The sequence below is a fragment of the Colletotrichum gloeosporioides genome, assembly GCF_011800055.1.
Source record: "Colletotrichum gloeosporioides strain Lc1 chromosome Unknown consensus_63, whole genome shotgun sequence".
Lineage (NCBI taxonomy): Eukaryota > Fungi > Ascomycota > Sordariomycetes > Glomerellales > Glomerellaceae > Colletotrichum > Colletotrichum gloeosporioides.
This window is the reverse complement of record NW_025544708.1, coordinates 521005-533879: the sequence shown is the minus strand read 5'-3', so window position 1 is coordinate 533879 and position 12875 is coordinate 521005. Positions and strand designations below refer to the sequence as shown.

General features: G+C 56.2%; 3 protein-coding genes across 3 annotated transcripts; 2 read left to right on the top strand and 1 right to left on the bottom strand.

Annotated features, from left to right (window-relative positions):
• Nucleotides 1-241: 241 nt before the first annotated feature.
• On the bottom strand, nucleotides 242-1896 carry GCG54_00003307 (Bloom syndrome protein; the record flags this gene model as incomplete). The annotated part of the gene is made up of 4 exons (XM_045403380.1): nucleotides 242-1441; nucleotides 1497-1531; nucleotides 1601-1719; nucleotides 1817-1896. The coding sequence occupies 4 exons, from the start codon at nucleotides 1894-1896 to the stop codon at nucleotides 242-244; spliced, it is 1434 nt and encodes a 477-aa protein (XP_045261661.1).
• Nucleotides 1897-6689: 4793 nt separating this feature from the next.
• Nucleotides 6690-9721, top strand: GCG54_00003306 (uncharacterized protein; the record flags this gene model as incomplete). The annotated part of the gene is made up of 3 exons (XM_045403379.1): nucleotides 6690-7096; nucleotides 7152-7263; nucleotides 7319-9721. 3 exons carry the CDS (start codon nucleotides 6690-6692, stop codon nucleotides 9719-9721), a joined length of 2922 nt encoding a protein of 973 aa, XP_045261660.1.
• A 1453-nt stretch (nucleotides 9722-11174) lies between these two features.
• Nucleotides 11175-12763, top strand: GCG54_00003305 (Glutathione reductase; the record flags this gene model as incomplete). The annotated part of the gene is made up of 2 exons (XM_045403378.1): nucleotides 11175-11440; nucleotides 11503-12763. The coding sequence occupies 2 exons, from the start codon at nucleotides 11175-11177 to the stop codon at nucleotides 12761-12763; spliced, it is 1527 nt and encodes a 508-aa protein (XP_045261659.1).
• Nucleotides 12764-12875: the final 112 nt, after the last annotated feature.

Genomic DNA, 12875 nt, shown 5'->3' with positions numbered 1-12875 from the left:
CTCGTCTTTCGGGGCTGGAAAAGGAATTCCCCAAGGCAGGACATTGTCATCTCAAGATACCACCAGATGAAACGGTGTTCACCTCGTGGTGACCAAGTCGCTAGAGCCAATATCGGCTGCACTCATAACAAAAGGTAGCTTAAGGGATCCAGTTCATCAAAGGGAAGTCTTAAAACGCCAGCGACTGTCCTGGATATCGCACCTGGCCAAGCCTGCACCCGACAAGCTTCAAACAAACCTCCTAGTCGTCATAATAACCTTCATACTGACCGTACTGAGCCTGGGTGCTAACCCACTCCTCGTCGGCTAAGCCGCGCATCAAACGCCTCTGCAGACCCGACGCATCCTTGTGCCAATCACACGCATAGTCGCACTTGGGCATCTCGCTCTCTCCAAAATACTTGCAGATCTGCGCATGGCGACAGGCTGTCGTATCCTCGCAGTACAGAGCGAGCCTCTGTAAGCTCTTTGCCTGAGCCTCCCAGTTCGATCCGTCGCGGTTGCCTTTCCTAATCATACTCTGCACTCGCTGCAAATCTTCTCGACTGTAGTATAGAAAGCAGAAGCTGGCGTTGCCGTCGCGCCCCGCGCGGCCTGCCTCTTGGTAGTATCCTTCAAAAGACTTGGGGAGCCGCCAGTGAACGACGAAGCGGACGTCATTCTTGTCGATACCCATCCCGAAAGCTGTAGTAGCCACGATGATATCATAGCCAGGCTCATTCTTCACCCAGCGGGATAGGGTTTGTTCTTTAGTCTCTTTTGTCAGTTTCGCGTGGAAGGGCCTTGCCCCTACGCCTTCATCTCTCAGTGCTGCCGCCAGTGATTCGCACTCATCTCGCGATATGGTGTAAATGATACCCGAGACGTTGTCTATGCGCTCGCCATCGGCTTCAAGCTCCGACTTACGCGGCTCTTCTTTCCTTCTCTTGTACACGCTACGTATCCACGCGAGAAAGTCAGAGAGGCGGTTGTCGTCTTGATCCTTTGTGTATCTGATTTCAATGTGCAGATTCGGACGGTATGCGGACATGACGAAGCTTTCAAGCCTTTCAGGCTGCTCCAAAAGACCAAGGGTCTTGAGCAGGTCCTCACGAACCACTGGGTTCGCCGTAGCTGTCAAACACATGATGGGCACCTTTGGAAAGGTCTCACGAAACCATGACAGACGCTTGAAGTCTTTGCGGAAGTCGTGGCCCCATTCGGAGATGCAGTGGGCCTCGTCAACGGCGATGCGTGCCAACTCGCATTGCTCGTGGACCAGCTTGATGCGTCTCCTGAACGAGTCGCCAGAACACAATTCCGGGGTTACGTACAACAACCTGATGCGGGGATGGCCGCTAGCTAGATCTTGGTTGATGCGATCTCTCTCAGCAGGCGGCGTGTTGCTGTTGAGAGAGCTGGCGTCGATGCCCGCCGATCGCAGGGCTTCAACCTGATTCATCTGATGGAGCTGTCAGCTGTCGAGCCTGACTAAGGCTACATGGAACATCCCTCACCATGAGACTGAGCAGTGGCGAAACGACAATGGTAACTGTGCCGCAACAGGAATCACGTTAGTTGACAACGTCCGCGAGTGCTCGGGGCAGTTTCGGGTACTTACTGCCGTGGTCAATGCAGGCAGGGAGTTGGAAGCAGAGACTCTTGCCAAACGACGTGGCAGCCTGGATGAAGACATCTTTGCCGGTGAGGGCCGTCGCGATGATTTCACGTTGCTGAGGCCTGTGGTGAGTTGTTAGCTTCATGGTCGGGCGGCAAATAGAGGGACACGTGGACGTGAATGCAAAAGCGAGGCATGTGCGGGCGTGAATATCTTCACCTGAAGGTCTCTTTTCCGAACTGGCGTCTGAGGGTATAGTCGATATCGACGCATGAGTTTGAGCGGGATAGGGGAGGCATGATGGTGGGTGTCTGGAGTTGATGAGGATGTCGTGACGGGACAGTGCCCAGGCCCGATGTGTCTCTTGGTTGGGCGAGCTTAGATAGACGGTGGTGGTGCAGGGCTCAGTAGCATAATGTTGCACTAGACCAAGAGGAGGCTCCGGGTGTAGTCATGATCGAGCTCGGGTCCGGAGGTGGTCCGTCTGACGTTGGGCTTTGGGGGCCTTGGAGAGCCGGCCTGGCCGAAAGCCCTCAGACGGGGAGCGGAGCAGATGCAGCACCAAGTGGGCTTGAACCCGGGAAAGTGCCCGGCCAAGAAGAATGAACGCGTGTCGCACAGGCACAGGCAATCGGAGGTTTCCAGTCGTTCGGATCGATGGGAGTCTGGGATATCTCGATAAGGTAAACCGGGATTGAAGTGGCTGAGCAGCATCGAGTATTCAGGAAGATGGACAGATACGTCAGGTAGTTGACCAGCATGGAGCACCTTCCATAAGGTAGGCTGGCTGCCTACCTGGCCAATTGAATTATCCGATCCACCCAGTTTTAGGCAAGTCCACATAACTCAGGCAGTACCTACCTTCACCAGGGCAGCAGCCTCAGGATGCCCGCCCAACCTTCAGTGCACAGGTACAGGCCTGTCTCGGTGACGAGCATTCTCTCGAGGTGAGCGAAACAAAATCCAAGGTGAGGAGGGAAAGGGACGTCGAGACACACGGGTTCTTCCCGCACCATCCCTCTCCCACTGGGAAGAAGCGGAGGATTTGCTGAAAGGGTCGGGTGCACCCTGAATGCTCCGGAAGGGCAGGAGTTGTGGAAGCAAGCAACGGCTACAGCAAGGAGGTGCCAAGACATAATACGGAGGCGCCACGGTAAGAAGGGGATCGAGGAGCGTCGTGTTTGCACCATCAAATTCACAGGGAGAAAAAAAAAGAAGAGACAAAAGAGAAACAAGCTCCAGTCCTTCTCGGCCATTTCCTAATCTGGTGGGCTTTGCAGGCGACGCTGTCAAAGTGCGCAGCCCGGGCCACCCCTTCCCGCACAGCTGGGACACTGACACTACCGTCGTCCCTCTCAAGGCCTCAACAACATGAAGGGGGACCCCAAGGCACGCTAGCGCAAACCAAAGCAAGGCAAGGCAAGGCAAGCCGGGGACGACGGGGAAGGGGGAAGCGCAGTAGCGGCGGCTGCAGTCTTTTAGCCTCACAGCGGGCATGTATCAGTGGCAGCGGCCGCAACGGCCAAGCAGCAAGCAACATCACGGACTCTGCGTCCGCGTCCGCGTCTGCGCCTGCGTCTACTTACCCATTGCCTAAGGTACCTCACCCAAGTTGCGTCTGCGCCCGCCTCCGCGTCTGCGGCACTCCTTGAAAGTGCCGTAGGCCCGTAACCCCCTAGGAAAGCTGACTTACAAAGCCGCGCCCCAAAGAACCACCTCATCATTCCTCTGGCTGGGCTGGGCCGGGCTGCAGCGTTCGGGGCTGGTCCATTCCTGATTCACGCTCATGGCGCGATGGAAGGCGTGGTGGTCATAAGGTGCGTACGGCATATGCCACAAGGTTAGTCGCGGACGGTGATTCTGCGTGTCTGTGGGATTCTCCTTTTGTCTGGATCGGATGGAGCTGGAACAGACTTGGGGTTGGAATCGGAGGAGGACGGCAGTTGGGTTGAAAAAAAAGGTCGCAGACGACTGAGCGCACCTCTGGGACTCTGCCTGGTCAAAGGTAGAAATACATACGAGAAACGCGAGATCGCCTCACAGACGTAATATCTGACAGCCCGCCGGGACACGGCCCTGGATCTGCAGAGGCGAGCTGTTGCATCTGCTGCAAAGGCGTTGTGTCCGCCGACGGTTTTGTCGGCATCACATCAATGAGATGATGGAACTTGACCGATGGGCCTAACTACCCGAGATACCTGCATGGCAAGTAGTATCCGTACGGCAACCCTTCTGTTTTGCCGTTTGGCGTCATCGCTTCCGTTCGTGGATGAGGTGCCGCGACTGATGCGAACTATCCAGAACTCTGTAACACCCTAGCAGCGAACTGGATGTGTTCGTTTCCATTGACTTTCTGCTAGCCTGCTGCGCCTCTCCTTTCAGAGTTCATCTCACCAGAGCCCAGGTCTGCCAGCTGCCAAGGATGCCACCGGGGACTGAGAGGCAGAAAATTGAAAATTGAAAATTCAGAGTCGTGTCGGGTCGTTGCGACATGGACGTAGCAAAAAGCAAGGCATGGCGAGGCAAAGACGGGGAAACACCGAACAGAATTAAACGTGGAAAAGATGTTTAGCGTAGCAAATTTGTGTGCGAGGTTGAATGAAATGCAACGCTATCGACCAGTTTTTCAAAACTGGTGTGTTTCCTGGTAGCGTCTTTGTTTCTGTTTCTCCTTCTCCTGCTGCCCGCTGTAACCGTTGCCGGGCCTCTCCACTGCTTCTGGACTCTCGACACCCCCGGGCGGCCAGGCCCTGGCAAGCGTTCCGTTTGATCTGTTCCAGCCCAGCCAGTAACAGGCCACTGCCGCTGCGCTTGTCTCTCGATTGCATCTTGATTCCTATTCTTGCGATTGGGAGAGACAGATACCAGGTAAGGTGCTAAGTGAGGTGTCACGTAAGGCAAGACAAGGAGTGACACAGCAGCTGCAAGTACCTACCTGTTCGCACCACTTAGATACCTTGCCTTGCCTTGCCTTGCCTCACATTGGCTCTGCTGCTGCTGCTGCTGCTGTTCCTTGACGTGACATCAACCCGCACCAACACGACGTGAACCACCAGCGCCAGCACCACCAGCAGACCAGTTCGTCGAGAACCGTGGGCGGCTGGGCTTGTTATCTTTCCAGGTGGTGTGTGGCCCAAGTGTCGTGGTGTAGCCACCAGATGCCTTATTTCAAACGAGGAGGTGTTGTCACGAGCGCCAGCCTAAATTGAGTATTTCGTCATGGAAACTTCTACTTGCTGCCGGGAGACTGCTCTGGAGGTTTCGAAGGGTCTTGAGAGGTGTGCATCGATATTTACAGCGCTGTGTAACGGGATGACCGGCGAGTGAATATTGGGTGAGGTTGTTGAGATACCCGCCTACCTGACCTTGGATACACCTAGGTGCACTGGGGAGTAATAATAGGTGCTGCTGCCAGATGTGCTGCTGCGTGTCGAGGTGCCTTGCATTTGTTGCGGCGCGCTAAAGAGGCGTTTTAGCCTGGATACTGGGTCAACGCCCCCTTTATTGTTCCGCTCCACACCCTGGCCTCGATGCTTTTTTCTTTCTTTTTCCATCTTCTTTTCCCCCTTCCCTGCTTGCTGACCACTGAGGTTGGGTGGTCCTTACGGATAGGTGGCCGGCTCCAAAGTTCTGTCCCAATCCCAGACATGCCGTCCATCCAGTCGCGTGCCTCGAAGCTTGTGGTACAGAATCCCCAGGCGTCTTCATTGGCCACCACAGCAGTGGCACAAGCCGCTGCAGTCTTCAGTCGCCAACAGTCTGTGCGGCAAATTCAACCCCCCCAAAAAGGGACTTGCAGGTATCCGTACCTGCCCTCAGGAAAAGAAGAAGGGAAAGAACCTCCCTCTTCCCTGCTCCTGCCCTCGGGACAGTGAGCTTTTCGCGTCACTACGGCCTTCAGAGAGCGCTGAGTGGTGCGGAACCTCCCTGAAAGTTGCCTGCCAAATCTGCGCGTTGCTGGTAAGGCGGGCGCCAGAATTGGAAAGACGTCCCGCTGTGTCCACCAGTCCGCCGCCGCCCCCTTTTTTTGGCGCTGTGAGAGATCCAGGGCAGCCAACCAGGCACTGCAACAAGCCCCCCGGGTCCAGAACCTGCCCCGTGCCTCCCTCTCGTCCACCTGCACCTGCCTGCCTCTACTTGCTCCTGCTGCAGTCCTGCTTTCTATTCGCGTGTTGCTCCTGCCGCTGCTGCAAATTGGCAGTTGCTTCCTTGGACTCCTCCTTCCCTCCCACTGTAACCCCGGCCTTTGGAAGTGGAGGCGTGCGGCTCGCATCTTGCAGGGGGGTGTTTACCCAGAATTCCGTTACTGTTGCAGACGGTCGACGGCCACCTCCAAAGAATCCTCATCCCTTCTTCCCAGATGCCCAATCCACCACCCAAGAGAAGCTCCGGCTGGAAGATGTCAGTTTCATCGTAGCACAACCTGACAACATCTCCACTCTTTCGTTCCTCTCTCGGGTCTCTCGCTGCCCTGCCTCTGCTCTCTCCAGGAAACAACAATTTAGCAACGCCCACCACCACAAAAGACAATCCCTCGACCGTTGCGCTCGCTGCCTTGCCTCTGAGCTGCATCAAACAGCTACCCGTCTGTCTGCATCGAATCTCTCTTCCGCCCGCTCGGCCTGTTCAGCGAGGAGGTGCGACGGACCAACTGCCTCTTTTCCGCCATCGCTTCGCTTCGCTTCCGCCGCTGGCTCGTCTTCGCTTTTTTCCCCAATCCAATTCTTCCCACCACAACCCAGGTTCCAATTCTCGATCCAATCTTTCTTCCCTTCCTCTCCTCCCGTCGGCGACAGGACCATCGCCCCCGATTCGCGCACACACACCTTCTCCAACGCATGTCCGACTGTCCATAATGATCGAGCCCGCCTTGCAGTTCAGCCTGTCCCGTTCCGAAAGTCCATTGGCTTAAACTCCCGGCTTCCGTCTTCCTATTGTTTGAGAGACCTGACCAACCCTCGGCCGGCCATCCAACAACCAGAGGGAACCCTGAAACGCTGCATTCGATCCAAACCTTCTTGTCTGCGACAACAATACCATCGAGACCTTCTTCGTCCTTCCACCTCCCTTCGTCGAACGAAGCCATACCATCATGGTCGAGCGAACCGATCGCCCAGAACGGCCTTCGGGCGCGTTGGGCCCTGCAGCCATGGGCATAGCTCGTGGCCTGCCAGAGAATCCCGCACAAGGCCGACGCCAGCTTCAAAATGCGGCCGCCCTTGGCAACATCCCTCCGCCGCCCCCTCTGCCGCCGATGCCCAAAGACCTCCGAAACCTCCCCGGCGGTTTGTCCGCCTCCGCGCCCATGACCTCCGCGCAGGTCATCGCTCTTGCACGCGACGCCATGCAAAGCGCCCTCCACGAGAACGAGTCCCAGGCCGCCGAAGCGAGTGCCGTCAGCAACGAGCTAAAGCCCGGCGTCACGATCGATTTGAGCCGGAAGGGTATCCAAAAACTGCCAGACGAGGTAGTCGATATTATCAAGAACGAGTTGGAACGGTTGGTAGACGTCTTTTGCCGTTTGCATGGCCAGTTTTGACTAACGCGACCGCAGTCTTGCCCTTTCTCACAACCAGGTCTCTTCCTTCCCTACTCGCTTTTCCGAATGCACATCTCTCCGATACCTAAACGTCAGAAATAACCAAATCAGAGAATTCCCTTTGCCGGTCAGTAGTCCCAGTGTGAAAACCAGCAATAACTCCGGGTCTGACTTCTGTTTAGCTTTGCGATCTGAAATCGCTCGAAATTCTTGATCTTAGCAAGAACAAGCTTCGAGCTTTGCCACCTGACATTGTCAAACTTGCTTCTTTGAAGGTCTTTTCAGTACAAAAGAACCGTATTGAGGAGCTGCCAGTAGCCCTTGCCGATATGGTTTCCCTTCAGGTGCTTAAATTTGACGGTAACCCCATCACCTTTCCGCCTCGAGAGGTGTTACAAGTGCAGGCGAGCAGCCCTCCCAATGAAGGATATCTGAAAGAGAGCGAAGTCACCGAGGTCGCCGTCACTGCACACATTAAGCGCTTTCTAAGACAACATGCCATGAATGGCCGTGCAGAGTCAGACACTGCTGGCGAGGAATCTAGCGAAGGCATGGAAACACCTCGGATGCCGCCCATCAAGCGTGTAGTCAGCGGCCGTTTCCCCATCAAGGTCAATGGCACCGATGTCCCAGATATTCGATCCCCGAATCTGATCAGACCTCCACCGATCCCGAACCGGTCTCACTACCGCGGATTGTCTCAGCAGAACACAGCCATCCGCCGCCCAGGGGTAATGCCTCTGACCATAGGAAATGTCAACGAAAGACTGCGAAGCAATTCAGAGACGTTGCTGCAGGCAACCCGAGGGGAGCGACCCGAATCGCGAGCGAGGCGTATGGGAGTTGTGTCCCAGAAGGCCTCTCAACTCGGCACCTTGGACGAGACTACGGCCAACAACCGCTTCAGTCACTACCGAGGCCTCAGCCACGGCTCTGCGATGCAACCACCGCCCGCGAGCATGTCCGTCAAGAGCCCCAATAGCCCGGCCGAGCCCTTCCTTCAACGCCCGATCTACGTTCGACGACTCTCTGTCCTGCCCGAGCGAAGACGCGAATCCAAAGTCTACGACCCGATCCTTGAAGCTGCCAAGGGTATCCTCTACGCCGTTTTTCAGATTCATCCCATGATCCAGATGCTCATGAGTTTGACGAGCGACGGCTCTTCCAAGAGATCAAGCCTCGAGATCGTCTTCTACAACACCAACTCACACGTCGAGGAACTGGAGCAGGAGATTCAGAAGCACGATCCTGCTGTTGTGGGAGACGAAATGGCGGGTCGCGAAAACGAAAACGTTCACCGTGCCTGCCAAACATTGGTCAGCGCCTACACCCATGTCTGCACGCTCCTCGCGGGCAACATTGATTCCTTCGTCGACAATGGAGATCCGCGCTACATTCGCACTCTCTTGATGCTCATCTATAATAGCATCATGGAGATCAGGTGTACTCTGGCGTCGATATCTCCAGAGGCCATACCCGGAAAGACGGCTGCCCGAGCCATGGCGATGGGAGAAACGATCAAGCCACACTCACGCGAAAACTCCATCACGCCCACCGCCGAGCGCCTTGGACTTGCGCAGCGTCCCCGCCCTGGTCCTATTCTACACAACCCAAGCAACCTTAGAGTTGCCACGGACGTACCTTTGCCATACATGAATGGAGCCGTGGCTACTCGCACTGCCACGCTTACATCGGCAACTCCCCGGTCAGGTGAATCGTTCGCCTCGGCCTCGTCTGGCGGCCGCGGTATTTCAGACTTCACAGAAGACGACAGGTACTTTGAGAAGATATTCCTCTCTCTGCAAAGGTCGTCGGAGCTTGTCATGAGGACGTTACCCATGTTTCAGAATCACATGTCTGTTCTTGCAAAAAAGGCCATGGGTCGTCGCGCTTCGGACGATGAGATGATGTGTTGGAAGGCTCTCATCAACAAGTGCGGTACAGCGGTCCAGCAGACTGAGATGCTTCGAAGTCGCCTCTCTCTCATTAAACTTAAGGAGCCTGGCATCATGAGTCAGCCTGCTTTCAGGAGTTTGATCAATAACTTTATCGACTCCTGGTGGGTATTTGGCGACAAGATTCGACACGCATTCAATGAGGTCAACCTTCCTCCCGATACCAGGGTTAGACTGCGCCCTATTCAGCAAGCTATGAAGGAAACACGCGACACCATTCTTCAGTCGCCTTGGAGCTACCTGCTGCGGCAGTCTTCCGGCTCCAACACTTTCAGTCCCGGTAGTGGACCGGCCATGCCGCCCGTACAGCTGCCAATGACTCCCCAGAGTGCGGCGCTGGGACCTGCTGTACAGGCGACGGTTCCCTCCACCCCTCAGAGCGCTTCTTTCGCAGCTGCGTTTAACGGCAACGTCTTTGAACGGGCAGATGCCCTCATTTCGATGGGCGGGCTTTCGATGTCGCGAACAGGAACGATGACGAACAGCTCGGCCGCTAGTTTCACCATGTCTTCCATGTCATCCCTCTCTTCGGACGGAGGAGCCATGACCCCATCATCAGTCATTAGCCCGAATGGCTTCGGCCCCGGCCCGGTGCCTCTACGACTCAACGGAAGCAAAGTCGCCTTCTAGTCGAAGCGCGTAGCAAGCCCTTGGATTCGACGCACATTTTTGGGCAAAAAGAAAGAGTCCAAATAAGACTCGTCACGCCCCTTTTTCTTCTCTTTTTGGTCTCGATGATCACCATACATTTTTGTCGATTGCTCTATCCTTCTTCCACGCATAGCACGGCGTCAAGGTCATACTCATTTACGGATGGAAACCATACACTCCTTCAAGAAGTTCCTGGCTGGACACAGAGGTTCAAGGAATGCCAGTAATGTTATAGTTACGAAGCGGCAAGCTGATGCCATTTCCATGCACACTGGACATGGAGGCCTGGGGCTCCTGCGGAATCCCCGGTACGAGTTCACGTACCACGGTCGACATCAACCGTCACTCAGCTGCACTGTACTTTAGATACTGCCCCTCGGCAATATAATGAACAAAATAGACGTTCATACCTTTTAAAATGTGTGTCCTATTTTTCAAATAATGCGAAATGAATGGTCGTAGCAACTGTGCATGTGCTAGCGTAAAGCCAAGCTTCGGTCCGTCGATTTGGAGCACCTGAATAGATTTAGACCAGTCTAGGCAAGGGATGACGTCGACTGCTGATTGGCACTGGCTATTCAAAAACTGAAGAACTGTCATTATCACATCACCAAAAGGTTTTGTCAATTCAATCTGCAGGCATGCATTGTCAGTCCTTTACGTGGCCAATGTCACCGCACCTCCACTAGCTCCCGCCCCGGAGACGCGAAAGGTGCGTACCTCGGCCGAGGTTCAATTTGGAATCCGTGGATTCCGCAATGCGACGCGCCGGGAGGAGTCAGGACCCCTGTTTACGTCAATCCGATGGCGGGGGCTTCGGCGTGTGTCTTTGCAATAACCAGTGCTTAGTTATCCCCCAATTCCACGGCTTTCTTTAGCGGGGATATTGTAAATTGATTGGCGATGAATCACCCGCGTGCATATGGAGCTTCACTACCTTGTCTAGGTAGATACACAGCAGCGGTGGTGGGTAAGCAACTTGCCTCGCAGCCGAACAGCACCTTTGATTTGCAATTCGCAGTGCAAAAGTCGCCCGACGCACAGCTCCGTTCGCCGATTCGATCATACCCACCCGCCGATCCACACCAAGTCCCCGACCTACGGACCTGCCGCTTTCCAAAGAGGCCCCCGAAGAAAAACTTACATCAGCTACCTACCTTAGCTACTTGCCCGCTCTCTGCCTTATCCCGGACCACACGCACACCACACGCCGCCCGCCGCCGTCCGTCTCGTGTCTCCCGTTGCCGCATTTGTCAGGTCGCGCATCTGCAAGCATATAAGACGTCACCCCGTTCAGCCCCACCAACCGCACATAAAGAAACACCTCTCCCCCCCCCCCCCCCCCCCCCCCCCCCCCCCCCCCCNCCCCCCCCCCCCCCCCCCCCTCCCCCGCGATACCCTCTCGTCTTTCCCTCCCCGAGAGATACGCTCCATGCAAGCCCTCTACCGCACATCTACCGTTGCATCCCGAGCAGCAGCAACAGCAGCCACGGCAGCCCCCACGAGAATCGCATCCATACAGAGGCACCTCTCCTCGACAGCCCGCATCATGGCTCCCATCACCAAGGAGACCGACTTCCTCGTCATCGGCGGCGGCAGCGGCGGCCTCGGAGCGGCGCGCAAGGCCAGCGGGCAGTTTGGCGTAAAGGCCATGATCGTCGAGGGTTCGAGGTTGGGAGGAACCTGCGTAAACGTTGGGTAAGTCCCTTCTCCCTCCCATACCGCCAATTCTTTCTTGTCTGACATGAAGCTCGCACCAGCTGCGTCCCCAAAAAGGTCACCTTCAACGCCGCCGCCATCGCCGAGACGATCCACCAGGCCAAGTCGTACGGCTTCTCCGTCTCCGAGACGGCCCCCTTCGACTGGACGACCTTCAAGAACAAGCGCGACGCCTACATCAAGCGCCTCAACGGCATCTACGAGCGCAACCTCAACAACGACAAGGTCGAGTACCTCCACGGCTGGGCCCGCCTGACCGGCAAGAACGAGGCCGAGGTCACCCTCGACGACGGCTCCAAGGCCACCGTCAAGGCCAAGAAGATCCTCATCGCCGTCGGCGGCAACCCCACCATCCCCCCCGAGATCCCGGGCGCCGAGCTCGGCACCAACTCGGACGGCTTCTTCGACATCGACGTCCAGCCCAAGAAGGTCGCCCTCGTCGGCGCCGGCTACATCGCCGTTGAGTTCGCCGGCATGTTCAACGCCCTCGGCACCGAGACCCACCTCTTCATCCGCCACGACACGTTCCTGCGCAACTTCGACCCCATGATCCAGGAGACCGTCACCGAGGAGTACGAGCGCCTCGGCGTCAACCTGCACAAGCGTTCCCAGCCCACCAAGGTCGAGAAGGACGCCCAGGGCAAGCTCACAATCACCTACAAGGACGCCGACGGCAAGGAGACCTCCGAGGGCGGCTTCGACCACCTCATCTGGGCCATTGGCCGCACGCCCGCGACTAAGGACCTCGGTGTCGAGACCGCCGGCCTCAAGACGAACGAGAAGGGCTACATCCCCGTCGACGACTACCAGAACACTAGCGTCGAGAACGTCTACGCCCTCGGTGACGTCACCGGCAAGGTCGAGCTGACCCCCGTCGCCATCGCTGCGGGACGTCGTCTGGCGGAGCGTCTGTTCGGAGGCCCCGAGTACAAGGATGCGCACCTCGACTACTCCAACATTCCCTCCGTCGTGTTCTCCCATCCCGAGGTTGGCAGCATCGGCCTGACGGAGCCTGAGGCCGTTGAGAAGTACGGCAAGGACAACATCAAGATCTACAAGACCAATTTTACCGCCATGTACTACGCCATGATGGAGCCCGAGGAGAAGGGACCCACCGCTTACAAGCTTGTCTGCGCCGGCCCCGAGGAGAAAGTTGTTGGTCTGCACATTGCCGGCCTCGGCAGCGGAGAGATGCTGCAAGGTTTCGGTGTCGCTGTCAAGATGGGCGCCACCAAGAAGGATTTCGACAGCTGTGTGGCCATCCACCCCACCAGCGCTGAGGAGCTGGTTACTCTGAAATAGACTTTTGCATAAAGACAGGCTCGGCCTGGTATAGAGGAGGAAAGATACCAATTCAGTAAAATTTCAGGTTACTCGTACAGTTTTTCCCTCGTAACGCCAGTGCTATGCTCAT